General features: G+C 38.2%; 1 protein-coding gene across 1 annotated transcript in view; it reads left to right on the top strand.

Moving 5' to 3' along the window:
* vps52 (VPS52 subunit of GARP complex) overlaps positions 1 to 21,375 on the top strand; it is a 25,027-nt gene extending 3,652 nt beyond the window's left edge. Inside the window, exons 2-20 of the mRNA XM_079591947.1 lie at positions 153 to 237; positions 338 to 390; positions 468 to 543; positions 1,512 to 1,579; positions 1,777 to 1,952; positions 2,041 to 2,191; positions 2,309 to 2,409; positions 5,891 to 6,023; positions 7,416 to 7,473; positions 7,638 to 7,771; positions 8,263 to 8,418; positions 8,635 to 8,753; positions 15,226 to 15,349; positions 15,859 to 15,954; positions 16,035 to 16,142; positions 17,844 to 17,909; positions 18,023 to 18,134; positions 19,920 to 20,038; positions 20,142 to 21,375. Of these exons, the coding sequence (XP_079448073.1) occupies positions 153 to 237; positions 338 to 390; positions 468 to 543; positions 1,512 to 1,579; positions 1,777 to 1,952; positions 2,041 to 2,191; positions 2,309 to 2,409; positions 5,891 to 6,023; positions 7,416 to 7,473; positions 7,638 to 7,771; positions 8,263 to 8,418; positions 8,635 to 8,753; positions 15,226 to 15,349; positions 15,859 to 15,954; positions 16,035 to 16,142; positions 17,844 to 17,909; positions 18,023 to 18,134; positions 19,920 to 20,038; positions 20,142 to 20,288 (2,082 nt within the window). The 3' untranslated portion in view covers positions 20,289 to 21,375. The remainder of the gene's footprint in view (positions 1 to 152; positions 238 to 337; positions 391 to 467; positions 544 to 1,511; positions 1,580 to 1,776; positions 1,953 to 2,040; positions 2,192 to 2,308; positions 2,410 to 5,890; positions 6,024 to 7,415; positions 7,474 to 7,637; positions 7,772 to 8,262; positions 8,419 to 8,634; positions 8,754 to 15,225; positions 15,350 to 15,858; positions 15,955 to 16,034; positions 16,143 to 17,843; positions 17,910 to 18,022; positions 18,135 to 19,919; positions 20,039 to 20,141) is intronic.

The raw sequence follows: 21,375 nt of genomic DNA, 5'->3' as shown, positions 1-21,375 counted from the left end.
GTTGAACACTTAATGATCAATTTGTTTGTGTTTTGATCTGTCAATATTGCTCTGCTCCTCTCAGGTTAACACTTTTTGAATCTGCATTAATGCTTGGATCAGCAAGATCGACTGTTTAGTGATGATTGTCTCTCCTTGTAATGTGTTGGCAGAAGTCAGACTTTGATGCGGTTCCTCCACTAAATTTGGGTGATCTGGACATCACCACAGATGAGTTCATTCTGGATGAGGTGGACCGTGAGTTCTGTGATTTAGTTTTTATCACTTAAGTAAGGGAAGGGCTGATAACTTAATTCATCATGTATTAATAAGTTCCATGCCATTTGTCCTTTTTTAGTTCACATTCAAGCTAATCTGGAGGATGATCTGGTAAAAGAGGCGCTCAAGACGGTGAGATGAAAGTTCAGCTGATGATGTGTGTGATCATCATTACGTGTTAAATGTTTTGTGTTTTTTTTGTGGAACAGGGTGTGGATTTGCGGCAGTACTCCAAGCAGGTGGAGACCGAGCTGCAGCGAATTGAGCAAGCATCAATCAAAGACTGTATCCATATTGCTGTTTTTAATGGCTTTATAGTAGTTTGAAATCAAAAGAAAAAAACTTGACTTGACTGTTGATTTGAATACTTTGTGAGATTCACTCTCATATTAATGCAATAACCTGCAATTATTTTGCTAATATATTTTTTGGTGACACTTTAATTAAAGGTGGCATAGTTACACGTTTCTACATGTACTTACTTGAGTGATCACATTAAATTATGTATAGTTACAAGTAAAAACCCTAAACCTAACCGTAACTGTATATTATAATAATAATAATAATTCATTACATTTATATAGCGCTTTTCTGGACACCCAAAGCGCTTTACATAGAAGGGGGGGAATCTCCTCAACCACCACCAATGTGCAGCATCCACCTGGATGATGCGACGGCAGCCATATTGCGCCAGAACGCCCACCACACACCAGCTTACTGGTGGAGAGGAGACAGTGATGAAGCCAATTAGTATATATATAGGAGGATGATTAGGAGGCCATGATGGACAGAGGCCACTGGGCAAATTTGGCCAGGATGCCGGGGTTACACCCCTACTCTTTCGAAAGACATCCTGGGATTTTTAATGACCACAGAGAGTCAGGACCTCGGTTTAACGTCTCATCCGAAGGACGGCGCTCTTTTGTCAGTATAGTGTCCCCATCACTATACTGGGGCGTTAGGACCCACACAGACCACAGGGTGAGCGCCCCCTGCTGGCCTCACTAACACCTCTTCCAGCAGCAACCTGGTATTAGGTACATGTAGTTCATTAATATTACTCTGTACTTACATAAGTACTATGTAACTACGTCACCTTAAAATAAAGTGTAACCCTAGTTTTTTTTCTCCTCTGTTTTATTGATACTCTTGTATCAATGAACATGAAGCATGGTTTATGGTTCAGTAATTAAGACTTATTTAAAACAGTAATGAATATTAATAAAGAACCCTTAACAGTAGCACTTGTGTAGATATCAAAGAGAGTCAGAATATTGCCTCTTTACACAACCAGATCACAGCCTGTGACTCAATACTGGAGGTGAGTGTATTTAGTGGACATTAGGACTTTAAGCTGTTGTGGTTTGCAAACTATGACCTGCAATTTCATATTGTGAAAAGATATTTTACCATTCAAGAATTTAAACATTAGGACAGATGAATTTGAAGCTGCCTACATTTTCTTCTGTGTTCAGCTGGGGTGCTATTTGACCTGCTTCTGCTTTCTTTTCTGTCTAGCGTATGGAAGGCATGTTGAGCAGTTTTCAGAGCGACCTGTCATCAATCAGCAGTGAGATTCAGACGCTGCAGCAGCAGTCAGTCAGTATGAACATGAGGCTCAAGAACCGGCAGGCCGTCCGCAGTCAGCTCAGCCAGCTGGTTGATGAACTGGTCGTTCCCAGCACCATGATTTCGTAAGGATATGTATTGAGCATATTGTTCCAGGGAGATTTTGCTTTACCTTCTTAAATCACAGATTGAAGAACTGTATGTGTGTTGCAGTGTGATTCTAGACAGTCCTGTAACGGAGCAGGAGTTTTTGGAGCAGCTTCACGAGCTTAACAACAAGATCAACTTTGCTAAAGAACTCAGCTTCAGAGAGACCCTCGCCTGCTCTGATATACAGGACATCGTTGATCGCCTCAAAATTAAAGTGAGAGCAAATCAAAGATTGACTGGTATAACCCATTCTTGATATAAGAGATGCATGCAAAATTAATGTAATTCAGTTTTCTGTTGCTGAATGTATCTGTTTTGATTCTGCTCATAGGCTGTCTCAAAGATCCGTGAGTTCATCCTACAGAAGATCTACTCCTTCAGAAAGCCCATGACCAACTACCAGATCCCTCAGAACACACTACTCAAGTACAGGTACAAAATGCACAATCAAATCATACTAAGTTGCATGATAACATTACTTCAGTACCAGCACAAGGGTTATTCTCAGAAAGTGTGTGTCCCATTGAATTACTGCTAATTAACAAGATAGATTTAGCTCTGTTTAGTATTATGTAATGTAGTATATATTTTAAAATAAAAGGTTGTCATTGCAATATCATTAAATTTGCATGTTGTCATTCATCACATTACATTTTATTTTAATTCATCTACAATGCCACAGCAAAAAAAATTAAATGAAAAATGAATGTGATGAGGTTGTGAACATAAAAAAACACAGCTATATATTTAGTTGTCCTCACAGGCTAAATATCTCAGGCCCTGTTTACACCAGGTATTAAGATGCATTTTAGTCGATCGGATCACAAGTAGACGAGGGAGACACATATACCTAGTATTTCAATCTGGAAATACAAAATTTTGTCCGCTTTCAACCACTTCTGTTCTGATTTCTTCGAGAGGATGGAAAAACATATGGGCAGCAGCTTTTGGTTTTGCTCTGATAGCCACAAGATCATGCCGAACGCTGTGAGTGTGTGTTAGAAATCAGGAATGGTGAGAGAACATTGTTCTCTCAAACAAAGTTTAAATCCCGTCTGGCTAGCTCGCTTCCCATGTTTACGCATTAGGTCAGTAGGCGGAGGAGAGTAGGTGGTCTTTTGTGGCTGTTCGAACACATTCAACCACATGAGCGTTTATACTACGCAAGCGATCCGATGTGTTTTCGACTACCTCTGGAAGTGGTCAAAAGTGGACCGCTCAAAACGTTTTAGACCCCGTTTACACATATATTTAGCGTCGTTCATCTGTGATCCGATCGACCAAAACGATCTTAATACCAGGGGTAAACAGGGCCTCATTTACTGAACTGCAGATTTTCATTAGTTGTGTCGGTTAAGATGCATATGTAAGGCTGGAAGCTTACACTGCTATTTTGAACCAATAATTGGAACAAAAAGCAGTTGAAGGATGACGTGCATAATTCAGTTATTTATCTGACACCAATATAATTAATCTGACTCTATTAAAGTTGTTGTTATTCTTTAACCTCTTATTCTTTAAAGGTCTTTCTTAGAACTGATAGGAAAACGTAGGATTTAACCTGAACGTTTTAGATAACGAAAGTTATAATCACTTTAGCTTTTCAACATTATCAGTGATGAAAGGAAAGATTCTTAAAGCCTTTAAAGCAGGCAAAGTTACATTTTTAAATATACAGACAGTAGAATGGAACAACATACTGTATAGAAAACTTAGTTATACAAATAATGCTACTGTGCAGAAGAGGCCGTAACAGCCTCATAGTATGAGGTTACGCACTGGTGTGCGAGAGTTGCAGGCTTTAAGCCTTTCTCCTAGAATCAACAGTTATCTTTCCTTATTATATTCTGAGCAAAGCATTGTTAAAGATGAGTGAAATACCAACACTGAAACCGACTGACAGAAAACCAAAAGATGAGGCAAATGTGTGGTGATCAAGAGGGGGAGAAAAACATTAACATATTCTCCTCAATGCATGTTTAAGCAATAGTACCTACATTGTACATTAGCATTCTTTAATATCTCTTTTAAGTGCATCACCATTCAGTTCAGTTTATAAGCTGTCAGATGAGACTGATGGTAATGGTACAGATATGTCAAATGGTACAGATATGTCATTGAGGTGCAAATGACTCTCTCCAGACAGAACCATCCTGTGCCTAGAGTGTCCCAACAGTCCTCAATCAGCATATTGATGAAATCCCTTGCACTAGATATGCATTAGCATACTGTGATGATGAAGGCCATTGTGCCACATTTAATTCACATGCATACCTTTAAAAGGATTTCTGAAGTACTGGGGCAGTAAAGAGTTCTACCCATTTTCGCTCAGCCCTACACATATTTGTTTGTTTGCATTTGGGTAAACCCCAAATGATCTTCTTTAAAATCTCTTGAAAGAGAAAGGTCCTGGATTATTAATTCATTCTTAATAATCATAATTCATATTGGTTGACCACTTATCTAAAAAATGTTGGGTCACACATGATACCCTTATAGTAGTCCAGTAGACAGTTACGGCCCAGGGGTCTCATTTATAAAGCGTGCGTACGCACAAAACGGGGCTGGAAACGTACGTACGCCAGTTCCCACGCAAAGGTTGTGATCTATAAAAAACAAACTTGACGGGAGAATGTGCGCACCTTTAAGCAAACTTTGAGCCGTGCGTACGTACATTCTGGAGACAAAGGGAATTGGCGACACAGATGGTGAGCTGGAGTTAAATGTCTTTTTGGTCACTTTTAGACAGAAAATCTAAATTATTCGATTATTCGAATTAATTATACATATACAGAAATATAATTTCACTCACCAAGACTATCACTTGAAGCAAATATCCACACCTTAAATGCCGTTTAGTGAAACTGACGCATATCTAACGGCAGATGAAGTAAAACTGTAAATCTTCATTATGATTCCTAATCATAGGCTACAGTGCGTGTTCACAATAACAGTTTAAATAAAATATTGATTTAAACTGTTTTACTTCTGATATAAACATTCAGATTAAATATGACATTCTCATTAATGGAGTTAAACACTTACACTAGCTACATGAAATTTATAAATATTTGTTGTGGATGCTATGCTTTTGAACACTTTTCCTTTGGCATGCTGTGTTTTAGCTACAGAGATAATTGCTTATCATGATAATAGCAGATTGTGCAAATATAATGCACAACAAGGTCGATCTTTTTCCATTAAAAATACAAATCAATTAAAAATACTATTTGGTCAGTGGAAAAGATTGAGAAAAACTTTCTCTGAAATGTATTTTACACTATTTGATTTATTTATTCAAAAACAAGGCAAGGATAGGCTACTAAATGATTTTTATTAATGTAATGTGACGGCACATCCGTATTTCATATTTTCCTAATGTCTTGTACCGTTAAACATGTTATCACGTGGATGAATAATCATATGCAAATGATATGCAGATGAGGATATGCATAGTAAAACTAGGCGTTGTAAGCTCCATATATGGTTATTTCGGGGAGGAGACGCATGTGCGCACAATCTTCCGCTGAGTGGGATTTCTAAAGTGAATCCTGCGCAGTTTTTGGCGTACGCACGCTTTTATAAGTCTGAATATTTTTTTGCGTACGCCATTTTGGGCTTTCGGGCGCACGTACACTTTTAGTAAGGATCCTACGCACAGTTTTATAAATGAGACCCCTGGTACTTTCCGGCAGAGTTTTTAAAAATGGAAAAATAAATCAATTAAAAAATACTGCCATTTCCTGAGACTGAGCTATAGTAAACACCATAACAGAAATAAACAATATCTAGAAACAATAATAAATTACACTCTGTTTAAGATATTATTTCCACTTTTAACTATGGCCCTACTTTATTTCTGTTGAGTAAGAAGCACAATACTGAGTATGGATGTTTTTCTGGTCATCTACAGATTTTTCTATCAGTTCCTGTTAGCCAATGAGAGGACAGTTGCAAAGGAGATTCGGGACGAGTATGTGGACACCATGAGCAAAATCTACTTCAGTTACTTCAAGTCATACAGCAGCAGACTGCTGAAAGTCCAGGTGACAGGCATGGAAGTACACTACAGTTCACAGTTTTAAAGAGCAAGAGCGGTTCCACAACCGCAAGTTTTGATCTGATTGGCCTATTTTACGTAATTTCCGGGAGTCAGCACATACAGGTTTATAGCTCAGCAGACAGTCGGTTGTACCGGCAAGTTCCACTACAATGAGAACTTTTGATGTCACTTTTTTGAGAGATGTTAGAAGTTTTGATTGAGACACTTAGTAACAAGTAAACAAGATTTCCTTGTACATGCATGTATAATCTAGCCTGGCTCCGCTCTCCTACGTACTTCCGCTCAATTTTCATATTCCTTCAGAACTACGTCTGGGATAGTGGTATATTCTTGGGTTTTCTCAAATAAATTTTTTACCGGTCCAATCAGCGAACAGCGGGAGTGGCTGAGAACGATGACATTGAGGTTGTGCGCTAGTTTGAGTCGTCATATGTCACGACCAAACGTTAGCGATTGGTTATGGCAGATCCAGAGTGACTCTGGGCAGATCCAATAGTTTTGGAATGAATGTACGCAAATGAAATGTACGAGAGTCTGGTAGAACCAGGCTATGTATAATCTGCTTTGTTCTTAGAGTAGTGTCTGATTGAACATCTACTTACCACTAAAGCTTATGTAAAAAAGCTAATTATGGCTGTCACTTTAAATGTTGCTTAAAAAAATCACTTCCTGTCTAACTGGGTGTTTTTTTGGCCAAAATAAGCTTCATCTACTACTAGAAGTTTGACTTACATGAAAATGCCACAACAGTAATCCACTCTAACGTTTAGTTTTAGTCCTGGATGCTCATTGGTTAATCAGCTTTCTACCGTAGTTATGTGAAAATACACACGATATATTAACAGCTTTATTTATTTTAAAGCTTTTATTACATTCAGATATTTAAATTAATATAAATAAACTGCTTTAATGTGGAGCAAGAGATTCAGACTTTATTGCTTCAGAAATATCACTGTCACTTTACTCACCACTGATTGGTCCAGTTTTGGTTTGCAATATCTTACCTAGTATAAGATCTGCTCTGGAGCAGTTATCCGTGTAGCGCAAGTTATCATGTAAAAGAACAGCACCAAAACCAATCCACCTTCTTGAACCTGAAAATCCAGAGTTTTCTCAAAATAAACTCAAATTTACCACTAAAACTGGATTCATGGAACAGTCCACTGTTTTAAAGATCACTGCAGAGCACCCATACCAGAGCCATTGTTAACCTTAGTTGTTATGATAAATTACTGTTAAAACTATAATATACAGTATAAAAGCGAAGACGCACTCAAGGCTGTGCTACATTGTGCTTGGCATGAACCTAATCTTTATTTCTAAAATATGTCTCAATTTATCTTGTGTTTGTTCTTTCTCCATCTCCTTTTGCCAGTATGAAGACGTTGCAGACAAGGATGATCTGATGGGAGAAGAGGATACAGCCAAAAAAGATATCCTTTAGATTGATGTCTAATCACAATCACAATTACATAGAATTAGCATGCCAAATGACTTACTTAAATTCAACAAACACACTTGCTTTTGAGTTTGGTAGAGAAAGGCATTTGTTTTCTGTACCATTGTAATGTGGTTGGTTTCTTTAACTGCTTCGCAGGTTTTTTCTCCAAGCCTTCTCTCAAGAGTAGGAACACTATTTTTACTCTTGGCCAGAGGGGGGAAGTACTGAATCCTACAGAGCTGGAGGGGCCCATACTGATCCCACACGCTGCTCAGAGAGGAGAGTCCAGAGTGAGACACTATTGCTTTATACCACATTACAGTTAATGCTACCAATACTTGATTTCAAAAAATCTATTCCTAAGAATTAAACTCTTCCAGCATTGTCTGTGCTATGGACATGAATAATACTAGTATCATGATAATAATAGTGATCATGGTTCACGATGTTGTGACAGCCCTGGATACATACAACAATGAAAAAAAATCCAATAGACTTGCATTGAGCCATATATAGAGACAGAAATATTAAAGTAACATTTTAATGAGGGGTTCCAGGATTTCATGGGACTTAAAAAAAAAAATATTGCTGCCTAAAATAACTGAATTTACAATATCTGCAGCATGTGTTGTTTTACAGTAAAAACCCACCAATAATCATGATCCACTAATCTGTAAATAGTTTTTTACACACAAACATTTTTTGTGCATAATTACTATTTTTGTTACATTTATTACTATAGCAGTATACTTTCTTACTGACTTCTCTCTGTCTCTGTCAGTACCCGTATGAAACTCTCTTCCGCAGTCAGCACTATGCTTTGTTGGATAACGGGTGTCGAGAGTTCCTCTTCTTATCTGACTTCTTCATGGTGGCTGGAAATTCTGCGTTGGATTTGTTCAACAGCATCATGGGAAAAACGCTCAGCATGTTCTTGGTATAGTCACACTCAGTATCAGAATCTTTGAGGAAAAAATATGATAATGCTTTTTTTCATGGTCTAAAAGTTTCATATTTCCACAGTATTTTGTAGTTTCCTAACAAAAACTACACTATGTATTATACTTTTTTAAATAGTTTGTGAACAAATTTTTCTTTTATTTTTATTAGACATTTTCTCATTCCATTTTCCCCCTCTTTTCTCTATCTGTAGAAGAATCTGTCAACATACTTGTCAGACTGTTATGACAGTATTGCTGTGTTTCTCTGCATTCACATCATTCTGCGCTTCAGAGCCATCACGGCCAAGAGGAACATCCCTGCTCTTGACAAGTCAGTCCCTCTGTCATTGCAAACATACAGAATCACCAACACAGACCTAGAAACAGGACAGTTGTCATTCTGTCTAGTAATGTAACATTCACATGCTGAACAGATTTTAACAGGACAATACAGCTTTTGTTACTTTAAAGTCGTCATATAAACTGTTTGTTATTAGGGGCTAAGCACCGTAGGTGCATAGGCACCTATTGTATCCTCCTCCTGCTCTTGAAGTCTATGACTTGCATCTCTTGACATGCCTATATTCTATTGCCAATGATCACTCTCACTTGTTTCGTCAGAAGTCGCCAGATCTCCATTAAAGAAAATGAATGGGATCATGTCGCATTGTCTCGCTGGCTGTGAACAGGACCTAAAGGGCTAGAAACAAAGTTATTTTTCCTCTGATTCCTTGGCTTAAGATGATTGCGCTCCCTATGATGTCATTTTCCATTATGATCATTTTTCTGTCATTTAGAATTTTCCTAAAAAACTTTTTCAAACTTTTCCTGGATGGTTCGGAATTGAAGTTGGTTAGTTAAACCGTTCTCGAATAACTCGCAAACGAATTCGACAAAGAGCATTCCAAAATGAACGTGAGGCTATATCTCCACAATGCTTTAGCGTATTCTGACAAACTTGGTGTGTTTTATGACATCCATGAGCTATGTTACCTGCACAGTTTTGGCGCAGTCACACTTAGTGGTCAAGAGATATAAAAAATAGCTATTTTTCATTGCTTATAACTTCAGAACGGTTTCACCAAAAATAACAACACACCAAAAATGGGTCTCTTTAGATTCGGTATAGCATACGAAGTTGAATGATACCCAATTTTCCCATATCTGCAATTTTGGATGTCGGATATTTTAAATTCTGTTACAAAATTCTATATTTTACAAACGCATTGCTGAGAAAGGCAGACCTATCGAGCCATCTACATCTACATCTGTAGGGCCAGTGAGATTACATAAAGTCAGATGAAAGCGCTGAATGACGAGATGGAGGTACACAGAGTCAAAACTGTGAAGCCAAATAAATGATATGGTAAATCAGACCAGAGTGTAATGACAAAAAAGAAATGCAGCAAATATGGCAACAAGCATGAATATAGAAATTGTCCTGCCTTTGGAAAAACATATAAGAACTGTCAAAAGAAAAATCACTTCGCTAAAATGTGCATATCTAAGAGCCATTCAGGGTAAAAGAATGCACACAGTTGAATAGAGCGAGGATATGTTCCAGAGCAGGTCAACTATACAAAATCTATGACTTTTTAAAATGTACATGAAAATGATTGGACTGAAATTCTCAAAATAATAAGAGAAATGTCACAGTTAAACTTGATACTGGTGCTGGATGCAATGTGTTGTTGGAGAATGCGTATAAAGCACTAAACATCACAGGAAGGCTGCAAAAATCAAGCTGCAAGCTAGTTGCTTACTCAGGCCACATGGAGCCATTAGGCAAGATGGAGCCATTAGGCAAGAAGCGCTCACCTGTAAGTACAAGGGACAAAAGTACAAGATTGTATTTGAAATCATAGAAAGAGTTGCACAAGCAATTCTTGGACATGCTGCCTGCCAAAAGTTAGGCGTGTTATCAAGTTGAGAAAAATGACATTCTCAGATTGATGATCTGTTTGTAGGATTAGGCTGCTTACCCAGTGAACACCATATTCAAATAAACACAAACATCAGACCAGTTGTGCATGCTCCAAGGAGGATCCCAGTAGCTCTCAGAGATAGTCATCGACTCTACAAAGAATGGAACATATGGGAGTTATTGCAAAGCAAACTGAGCCTACTGAGTGGGTCAACAGCATGGTGACTGGTCACATTTAACAAAATTTGCATATGCATGGACCTAATGCTCTAAATAAAGCAATACAATGAGAGCACTATCAAATGTTAACTGTAGAAAAAGTGGTCTCAAGAATGCCAAACGCAAAATCCCATCTGTTGGGAGAAGAACTAGAGATGAATTGGGTGACATCACAACTTCCCAGTTTTCTTTCTGAGAAAAAGCTGGAAGTTTCAAGAGAGCCACAGCAGATGATGCAGAGATCCAAGCATTAAAGGATGCTGTCAGTGATGGCTGGTCGAAAGAGAGATTGGCGCTACCAAGATCAATTCAACCTTACTGGACGTTCAGAGGGGAAATCATCTATGTTGATGGTCTATTATTCAAGCCAATAAGCTCATTGTTCCATAGCAGCTTAGACAAGAAATGCTCAGCAAAATACACGAGTCTCACCTCGGAATCATGACATTATGTATTGGTCAATATGTCTGCACATATTAAAGAGACAGTGTCCAAATGCGGGGTTTGCAACGATAACAAAAACAACAACCAGAGAGAGCCACTGCTGCCACACGCATTTCCTGGACGACCATGGGAGAAGATTTGGACAGACATTTGTTATCATAAAGGGTTTGCATTACTGTTGTGTGTAGATTACTTTTCAAAATATCCAGAGATTAGAAAGCTTACTGACACTACAAGCCTAGGAGTGATCTTGGAGATGAAGTCTTTTGCAAGGCACAGGATTCCATCTCCAGATGTTGTAGTATCTGACAACGGACCTCAATATGCTAGTGCTGAGTTCACTGTCCTTGCTGAGAAGTGGGACTGCAAGCATATAACATCCAGTCCTGGTTACATACGATGATGAAACACCAGATGAAAACCTGTTCAGGAGGAATCGCAAACATCTAAGGAAAACAAAAGAGACAGATAAGTCAGTATTTGACAAGGGCATTGTCATGGAAACAAATGGTCTGCAGGAGGTAGAACAGTTACAGAAAAATGTTTCTGATACTCACGACAAGGAAGTACCAGAGTCTCACATTGATGATAACTCTCATTATGACCCAGGGAAATCATACCGTACCAGATATAGAAGATTAGTGAGAATGCCTGCGAGACTGAGTTTCAATATACATGGTGCTGAGTCTTTGGAAATTGTGCATGTATTACATTCAGATTACATAGTTAGGATAGTTATCAGTTTCTAGTTATAATAAAAATGTTATTGGTTTGTTAACAGACTATGCGTTTATGAATTTTGTTGTTATATGCAAATGAAAAGAAAAAGAAAAAAAGCTAAAAGAAGAGGGATGTAATTTATGTGGATGTTTTGTGTGCCCGTTGGGCATCCGTAGTAGTCATGTGCAACGAGAAGGAAGGAGGTAATAAAAAGTGACTGGCATCAAGCCAGTTGACTCCACGCAGCATTTTATTTTACCCGCCATTTTTTAAAAAATGCGGTTCTTGGCTTCGTGCAGTAAGAGTTGTCTGTTTGCAAATATGGAATTTAGTAAAAAAATATGACCGCTGGACCAACAACGAGGTCCAGGCTTTAATAAGCGCAGAAAGAAATCCAGCGGGAGTTGGAAATGGCAATCCACAATTAAAGCAAATTGTCCCTCAAGGCTCAATTCTTGCACCACTCCTATTCAACCTGTACATGCTCCCAATGATCCAAATAATAAGAAAGAACCAAATTGCTTACCACAGCTATGCAGATGACACACATATCTACTTAGCCCTATCGCCTAACGATTACAGCCCCATTGACTCACTGTTCCAATGCATTGATGAAGTAAACAGTTGGATGTGCCAAATTTCTTCAGTTAAACAAAGACAAAACTGAAGACATTGCGTTTGGAAGCAAAGATTAAAGGTGGGGTATGTAATTCTCTTTTTTTGCCATTTTTTCCAAATCACTTAAAATCCTATTCCTAACCCACTTACAGCCACTGAGTTAGAAGCACTGAAATAAAAATGAGGCAATTTAATCATCTGTGGAACAGGCAGGACTTCGAAAAACTCCAGCCAATCATTTCCAAGACCACCTAGAATCATTGGACAGTAAGTGTGTCAATCAAACGGTCGTACCATCCCCCCCCCCCCCCCCCCCCCCCCATCCATGTCCATGTTCTTTGAATGGGTGGAGTCAAAAGAAAGAAGGTAGGACCATTTGAGTTGTGTATTATCAAAATCTGCCAGCCGTTTTGCAAATCACATACCCCACCTTTAAGTTCTCAAGGTGAATGCATACCTTCACTCTAGGGATCAAACAACAAAAAAATCAAGTCAGGAATATTGGTGTGTCTCTAGAGTCAGACCTTAGCTTCAGTAGTCATGTCAAAGCAATAACTAAATCAGCATACTATCATCTGAAGAATATTGCAAGAATTAGATGCTTTGTTTCTAGACAAGACTTAGAGAAACTTGTGCATGCTTTCATCACCAGCAGGGTGGATTATTGTAATGGACTCCTCACTGGCCTTCCCAAAAAGACCATAAAACAGTTGCAGCTCATACAGAACGCTCCTGCCAGGATTCTGAGCAGAACCAGAAAATATGAACATATACCACCAGTCATCAGGTCTTTACACTGGCTCCCAGTTACATACTGGGATACCCAGGTATATACTGGTATATCATTCAATGGCCTAGGACCTCAATACATTGCAGATATGCTCACTGAATATAAACCCAACAGATCACTCAGATCATTAGATCACATCAGCTAGAACTATCAAGGCTTCACTCAAAGCAAGGAGAGTCTGCTTTTAGCTATTATGCCAGCCGTATAAACATGTATATATACATATATACAGTGGGGAGAACAAGTATTCGATACACTGCCGATTTTGCAGGGGGTTTTTTTGCTGATTTTTTTCCCAAATTTTGCCGTTTTGGCTAGGCCACTCCAGGACCTTGAGATGCTTCTTACCGTGCCACTCCTTAGTTGCCCTGGCTGTGTATTTCGGGTCGTTGTCATGCTGGAAGACCCAGCCACGACCCATCTTCAAAGCTCTTACTGAGGGAAGGAGATTGTTGGCCAAGATCTCACAATACATGGCCCCATCCATCCTCCCCTCAATACGGTGCAGTCGTCCTGTCCCCTTTGCAGAAAAGAATGATGTTTCCACCTCCATGCTTCACGGTTGGAATGGTGTTCTTGGGGTTGTACTCATCCTTTTTCTTCCTCCAAACACGGTGAGTGGAGTTTAGACCAAAAAGCTCTATTTTTGTCTCATCAGACCACATGACCTTCACCCATTCCTCCTCTGGATCATCCAGATGGTCATCAGAAAACTTCAGATGGGCCTGGACATGCGCTGGCTTGAGCAGGGGGACCCTGCGTGTGCTGCAGGATTTTAATCCATGATGGCGTAGTGTGTTACTAATGGTTTTCTTTGAGATTGTGGTCCCAGCTCTCTTCAGGTCATTGACCAGGTCCTGCTGTGTAGTTCTGGGCTGATCCCTCACCTTCCTCATGATCATTGATGCCCCACGAGGTGAGATCTTGCATGGTGCCCCAGACCGAGGGAGATTGACCATCATCTTGAACTTCTTCCATTTTCTAATAATTGCGCCAACAGTTATTGCCTTCTCACCAAGCTGCTTGCCTATTGTCCGGTAGCCCATCCCGGCCTTGTGCAGGTCTACAATTTTATCCCTGATGTCCTTACACAGCTCTCTGGTCTTGGCCATTGTGGGGAGGTTGGAGTCTGTTTGATTGAGTGTGTGGACAGGTGTCTTTTATACAGGTAACGAGTTCAAACAGGTGCAGTTAATACAGGTAATGAGGGGAGAACAAGGAGGGCTTCTTAAAGAAAAACTAACAGGTCTGTGAGAGCCGGAATTCTTACTGGTTGGTAGGTGATCAAATACTTATGTAATGCAATAAAATGCTAATTAAATATTTAAAAATCATACAATGTGATTTTCTGGATTTTTGTTTTAGATTCCATCTCTCACAGTTGAAGAGTACCTATGATAAATATTACAGACATGTTTTGTAAGTAGGAAAACCTGCAAAATCGGCAGTGTATCAAATACTTGTTCTCCCCACTTTATATAACCATGTCAATGTTGCAAGCTACAGTATATAGTTCAGCAGCTCTGCCGAAAACAGTGGTGTCATCATCCAGCTCAATTCAGTTCAAGTTTTTGTTCTCATCCAATAGTCTCAGTGTAGCCAAATGTATAATATTACTGAATATTAAGTGTCTTTTAAACCCCAACTAAGCAACCCAAGGGCAACAGCGGCAATTTGGTGGGTTATAATTCTTAAATTATATTCTATCACTTTGCATGCCATCGCCATCATAGCCACTTCTTTGGGAAGAGCTCATTAGCAAAACAAAGCGTAATATTCTGTTACACTGGTGAGGAGACAAGAGGACACTTTTTCAACACATTCTCACTCCCTATATGTGTCCTATAAATATTGCATGTCCAAGACTTTTAGGCTTTTAGTCAAGACATTTTCACTATACAGACACCAAAAGTTCCCTTTAGCGTCAGAGTTTATAACAAAATAAACGCTGTTTAATGAAGAAATTAGATCTCAGATCGGCCACATACAAGCTCCTCTGCATTACCTGTCAGTTTCATGACACTTGCGTGTTTCTGTGGTTGATGTATCTTTATAAATGGCTTTTGTTTTTGTTTTTGTATTGTGCAGGTACTGGGAGGCTGTGCTAGAATTGCTGTGGCCAAGATTTGAGCTCATTTTGGAGATGAACATCCAGAGCATTCGAAACACTGACCCTCAGAAACTGGGTGTACTGGACACCAGACCACACTATGTACGAAGCCTCATACACAAACACATGTCGACATACCACACACACACAAAAGTTTTTTTGGTAGTGCAAACATTTTGTACGTCCACAACTAGACCTCAGCCAATCGACAATTATTATTAAAAGATTATGCTCATGTTGTCTTTAGATTTTAAAATGAAATAACAATTGTTCCATTTTAATCAGTTTTATTTTTATTCCTACCAAACATGTATTAAATGTATTGATATGTGAAACTACCTCTCAGTAAAAAGCGTAACAAAGCTATACCTTTACATTTCATGTATGAAGATAACATATTCAATTAAAGAGGGGAAAATGTATGATTCAGCTGTATTCACTGAAAAGTTAAATCCTAAAATTCTGTCCTAAAAACAATGCTCAATTTTATAGAAAAACTCGTATTTTTAGAGACTTACATGTGCTGTTTTCTTTCCATGTACAGTATGATATGAATGCATGATTACATGTATGTGGCATAAATAATTTGTTTTTGCTTCTTGTTTGTGTAGATTACACGCCGATATGCTGAGTTCTCCTCTGCTATTGTCAGCATAAATCAAACCTTTCCCAATGAGAGGACCAACACGCTACTCGGACAGCTGCAGGTGAGCAGAACAGAAACCCATCTGTGTTCTCGAAAGGTGAAGTGGCTCATATTGAAACCTGACATGGATATGATTTCCAGATTGAGGTGGAAAATTTTGTGCTGAAAATGGCGGCCGAGTTTCCTTCTAGACGAGACCAGCTCATCTTCCTCATCAACAACTATGACATGATGCTCAATGTGCTCATGGTGAGGTTACTCACATCACACTGCCAGAAATGGGTATAAAATAAATACATGAACATGTTTTCAAAATATTATACAAAATACCTCAGTTGAAATGGATCAAAATGAAATACCAAATACTGTGTGGATTTTTTTATTAATTTAAATACACATTCAGTATTTTGTATTTTGAAATACACAAAAACTTGTGAAATTGACCATTCAGTGAAGTATCACTATTAGGCTGAAATCTGTCTTGACCTATTCTGAATGCAAAAAAACATTTAGGTGTGTACAACTGCTTAGAAACTGTTTTAATTTCACCTACCTCCCACCAAAATTTCAAAAAAGACTGGGTTCAAGGTGTCATCTGTGTTCCACTTCTATATTTATTTCTGACCAAGTAACACTACAGCCCATTACTTGTGGTGAAAAGCCCTGTCCCAAATGGAACCCTAACCCTTCGTAATCTTAATCCAAGTCCACTCTTTTGGATGTAATGCCGCTTTGGTAAATAAGGTTGTTACGATACCAAGTGATACAGGTGAAATTACACTATTCTCAATACCAGTTTTAATAGCACAGCAAAAAATAATAATAAGTATTAATGTAAGTAAAAAGTTCTCAAGTAATTATTGAAGACAAGTAAACAGTTACTAATAAAATAAAATGAAAGCAAATAGGGCAAATAAATACAGTAGAACAAAGATACAAATTAAATAAAGAGTGCTAAGTTTTTCAGGTAGGTCTACCTAACAGAAGTAAGAAATAATACAGAAATTGAATAAAGTAAAATAAAACGCTGTATGAATTAAATACACAATGATATTTATTAAAGCTACAAAAGTTATTTCGTCTCAAGTGCAGTGAGTGAATTTCTCTTTTTCTTTAGTTGTTTGATTAAGGAGACAGACAGCAGCAGAATATTAGTCACTTTAAGAGCTTATGCACGAACCACATATATTGATACATATCAAATGTTCAATGTCTCCCATCTGTTTACCTTCACTCAAGACATAAACCGACTGTGTTTACGTGTATACTCAGATTTTGACTCATTTTTGTATGCATTTTGACCATTTACCTGTGCACAGAAAGCTGCCTGTCAGTGTGCGAATACTAATTATGAGTTATTTTGCGGCATATTGCACTTTTAATAACTCTTTTTAACATAAATCATGTCCCAATCTTTTTACTCATTCGTCCATGTTTCTTTATTGCTCTAATGTGTAATAATAACTAATAACTCCTGCCCACTAAAAGGTGCATGAATATGCTTATGCGATACATAAACGATATAAAAAAAGTGAAATCAACCCCACAATCAATTCCACAATATATATCGTCATATCACCCAGTCCTAGCAAGCAGTAATTCTTAAATACATTTGACTTTCTAGTTGATAAAACCAACAATCAATTAACTATCAAGACTGACTGACTGGCTAACTAGTTGGCACAGGAAATCAGCAGCCTAAGAAAGAGTTTGACTGGCACAAAGTATATTATGTATTTTGAAAATATAAAAATAGTAAACTTAAATGTATTTAAATACAAAATACATTTGATTTATTTCAAAGGCTTTAAAATACAAAATAGCATTTTGTGTTTCAAATACATATTTTAAATGCATGTATCTGAAATACTGCACACTGCAGTCCATTTATTAACTGTTAAGACTGTACCAGAATGCATCATGATGATATGTTCTGTGTGTGTTATAAAGGAGAGAGCAGCTGATGACAGTAAAGAGGTTGAAGGCTTTCAGCAGCTCCTACTGGCTAGAACACAGGTACATTCTGGGATACTAAGTACCGGTTAAGACTGACAGCTGTCTTGAAGTAGGACATTGCTTTCCTTATTGTCATGTAAGTAACCATTGTTTGTTGATATGTAATTTTACAGGAGTTTATAGAGGAGATTCTTTCATCCCCGTTTGGAGGGATGATTGCATTTGTGAAGGAGAGCGAGGGACTAATAGAGAAAGGGCAACTTGACAAACTCAAAAATGATGAAGGTTAGTGCTGGAGCTGCTTTGTTTTCACTGTTAAGGTTTATATCGTACTGCTTTATTTTTCATCTTTTATCATTTATTCATCACCCAAAAATTCCTTCATCATTTACTCACTCTAATGTTGTTATAAACCCATAAGTCCTTCATTCATCTTCGGAACACAAATTAAGATATTTTTTTACATTCTCTCATCATTTTTGTCCATCCAATGGAAGAAATTTCAAAAAGAAGAATTACAAACTATACAAAAGAAAGAACGGAAAAATACCATGTTTGATCGTTTTTGTGTGTATGTTTAGGAAGTTGCAGTGATGGAACCACATTTAATGTAGTAACCTGAGCTGTTCCCTTTAGAATAGGAACTCTAAACTGTGTCTTGGGTGGATGCTATGGGAAACAAAATACCTACTGCACCATGCCGCAGGGATGCCATCCCTCACAAATCATTTATCCGCTCGACTCAAAGTTGAAACGGCAGGGCAGCACGAGCTTACTAGAGCAGATGCGTGTACTCGCTGATTGGTCTCAGTCACTCGACCACTAAACAACACTGCTGAATTCAAACGCTTCTTCACTGGATCTCACAAAGAACACAAATGTCTCAGTGATTTTAAACTAGTTTAAAGCCAGATGAAACAGCACTGACAAACATGAGAAACTGTGTGCCCGTCAATACAGTCAGAAGTAGGGATGGCGAAAACGAAAACATTTCTTGACCGACCACCGAGCCGATTAGTTTAACCGATTAGTTTAAAATATGCTACGCTATTTGAAATAACAGCCATTTTGCGCCGCGCCTGCAATTTCGCAACTCTATCGCATCTCTCTGCCGTTCTTCCTCCCACTCACACACACACACACACACGGCACCGCCCTTCCACTCACCTCACTTTTTAAAAATCCCCTACAGCGCAAAACACGAGTCCCGCAAACGCGGCGCCGAGGAGCTTGTATGTAATCGGAGGACAAATGACTCCTTAGATTCGAAATGGTTTGGGTACAACGTGATCGCGTTGAAAATAAAGGTGTTTGTCTAGCGTTAGAAGCTCATTTGAAACATTGACGCGGCTGCGGCTCATTTAAGAAAATGACAGCTCCGAAGAGGCTTGCGGGTGTCGCATTTTCAGGTGATACATCATAGATGATGTGCTACTACTGTATTTAAGCACTGTATCACACAAGTTGCAACTTACATCTGTCATTCTTTTTGGTGAAATGGTCCCACACACTACTTTTCTTTGCACGCCTCATCCTGTCTGCGCTGGCTCTAACCTCGAGTGTTTTAGCCTGTAGTCTTTACTTTTCGCAAACCTTGTGAGCGTGCAAACCCAAACGCTGTGACCTCGCGCCAAATGTTTTTATTGGTTTATTAAGTACACACAGGCGAGTTATGAAAAATTGAGAGAGGGATTTGTTCACTTCACACGAAAAGATCTTGGAATGAGATGGCTAACTGTAGTAGCGTTTAGTCCACTGTCTATAATAGCCTAATTTAGAGATCACTTTTTTTTTTTTTACCGACTACCGACAAATTTAACGGTCAACCATCAGTCAAACGGTCATCGGTTAACATCCCTAGTCAGAAGGCTTTTCAATCTACAAGTTGTCATTGCTTTTGGTGAACAGACTTTTTTTTTTTTAACTGAAAAATCATCCTGTCCCCAAACGCAATAATCATATTACAATGTTTCCATCAAAGGATGCTCATAGAAACACCCACATAAGTCTGGGTGAATCCCAGGAATCTGCATCTTTTTAAGAATGTGTCTGCCTATATCTGTTTGTCAGCTCGTATCACTCAGTTGGTGCGGGGTTTCTCCAGCACATGGAAGCAGTCTGTGGAGGCCCTGAGTCAGGATGTGATGCGTTCCTTCACCAACTTTAAAAACGGAACCAGCATAATTCAGGTACAACCTTATGAGACAAATCTTGTGACCATTTGTGTCCTAATTAAGTAATTTATTTTATGCATTTAAATGTTATGAATACTTGTCTGGTTGTATTCACTAGGGAGCACTGACCCAGCTCATCCAGTACTATCATGGTTTCCATAAGGTCCTCTCCCAGCCAACATTCCGCAGTCTGGCGGTGCGCTCTGAGCTCATAAACCTCCATCATCTGATGGTTGAAGTCAAGAAACACAAACCAAACTTTTGAACTCACGCATGAATCATCAGCACTTATTGGCCCAAGACTGTCAGAAAATATTTGCTGTAGTCGCACTACAAAAAAATCACTCTTTGGGAGTACCTAAGAACATACACATTCATAAAACAAGATATATTTTCCTGATAAGCAAAATTGTGTAAAACTGAAGACTAATTTTCAGAAAATCTATATTGGATGGTGAGTGTAATTTGTCTTCTGTCACCGGCAGAAGTTCTGTCAACTTTTGAACTTAAGCAAAACAACAATGCAAACAATTTTACAATTCTAAACTTTTTTCCTAAACAGGTAAATATATCTTGTCATAAAGATGTTAAGATTTTCTGGAAAACAAGGCAGAAATATTAAAAGTCTGATATTTTGCAGTTTAGAGCTGAAGCTAGAACAGGACTTTTAAAGGCTGATTTTCAGTAGATTGCGATTGATATCAACAAAAGTATCCAATATATTGAGCACTAATCTAATTATTTGGTCAGTCTTATTTTTTTAAGGGATAATTGACCCAAAAAAAATTATATTATGTCATCATTTACTCACCCTCATGTTGTTCCAAACCCGTAAGACTTCAAAGAAATCAAAGTTTTCTGTCCCTCCATTCACAGCTACGCAACTACCACTTTGACGCTTAAGAAAGTACATAAAGACATTGTAAAACTAATCCATATGAATTGTGCAGAAATTTTTAACTAAACCACATATGGCTTATTTATTTTTTACAATCTTTTTATGAACTTTTTGAAGCGTCAAAGTGCTAGTTAATTAGCTGTCAATAGAGGGACAAAAATTTCTTTAAAAAAAATCTTCATTTGTGTTTTCCGAAGTTGAATGAAAGTCTTGTGGGTTTGGAATGACATGAGGGTGAGTACATGATGACAGAATTAGCATTTTTGGTGAGCTAACCCTTTAAGTTTGCTGATAATTTTGATTTCCTTCTGTGTTTATGTAAATGCATTCTAAAACAGATCTAAAAATGTCTTTTTGTTTTCTCTGAAAAGTTATTTATGTAGTACTATGCACTGTTGTATTGACAAATAAAAGCATTCCATGTCTCAAAATAAAAGATATTAAATCAAAAGTC

The sequence above is a fragment of the Phoxinus phoxinus genome, assembly GCF_949152265.1.
Source record: "Phoxinus phoxinus genome assembly, chromosome: 19".
NCBI classification, from domain to species: domain Eukaryota; kingdom Metazoa; phylum Chordata; class Actinopteri; order Cypriniformes; family Leuciscidae; genus Phoxinus; species Phoxinus phoxinus.
The sequence above is the reverse complement of the archived record's forward strand: the minus strand, read 5'-3'. Positions and strand labels throughout refer to the sequence as shown.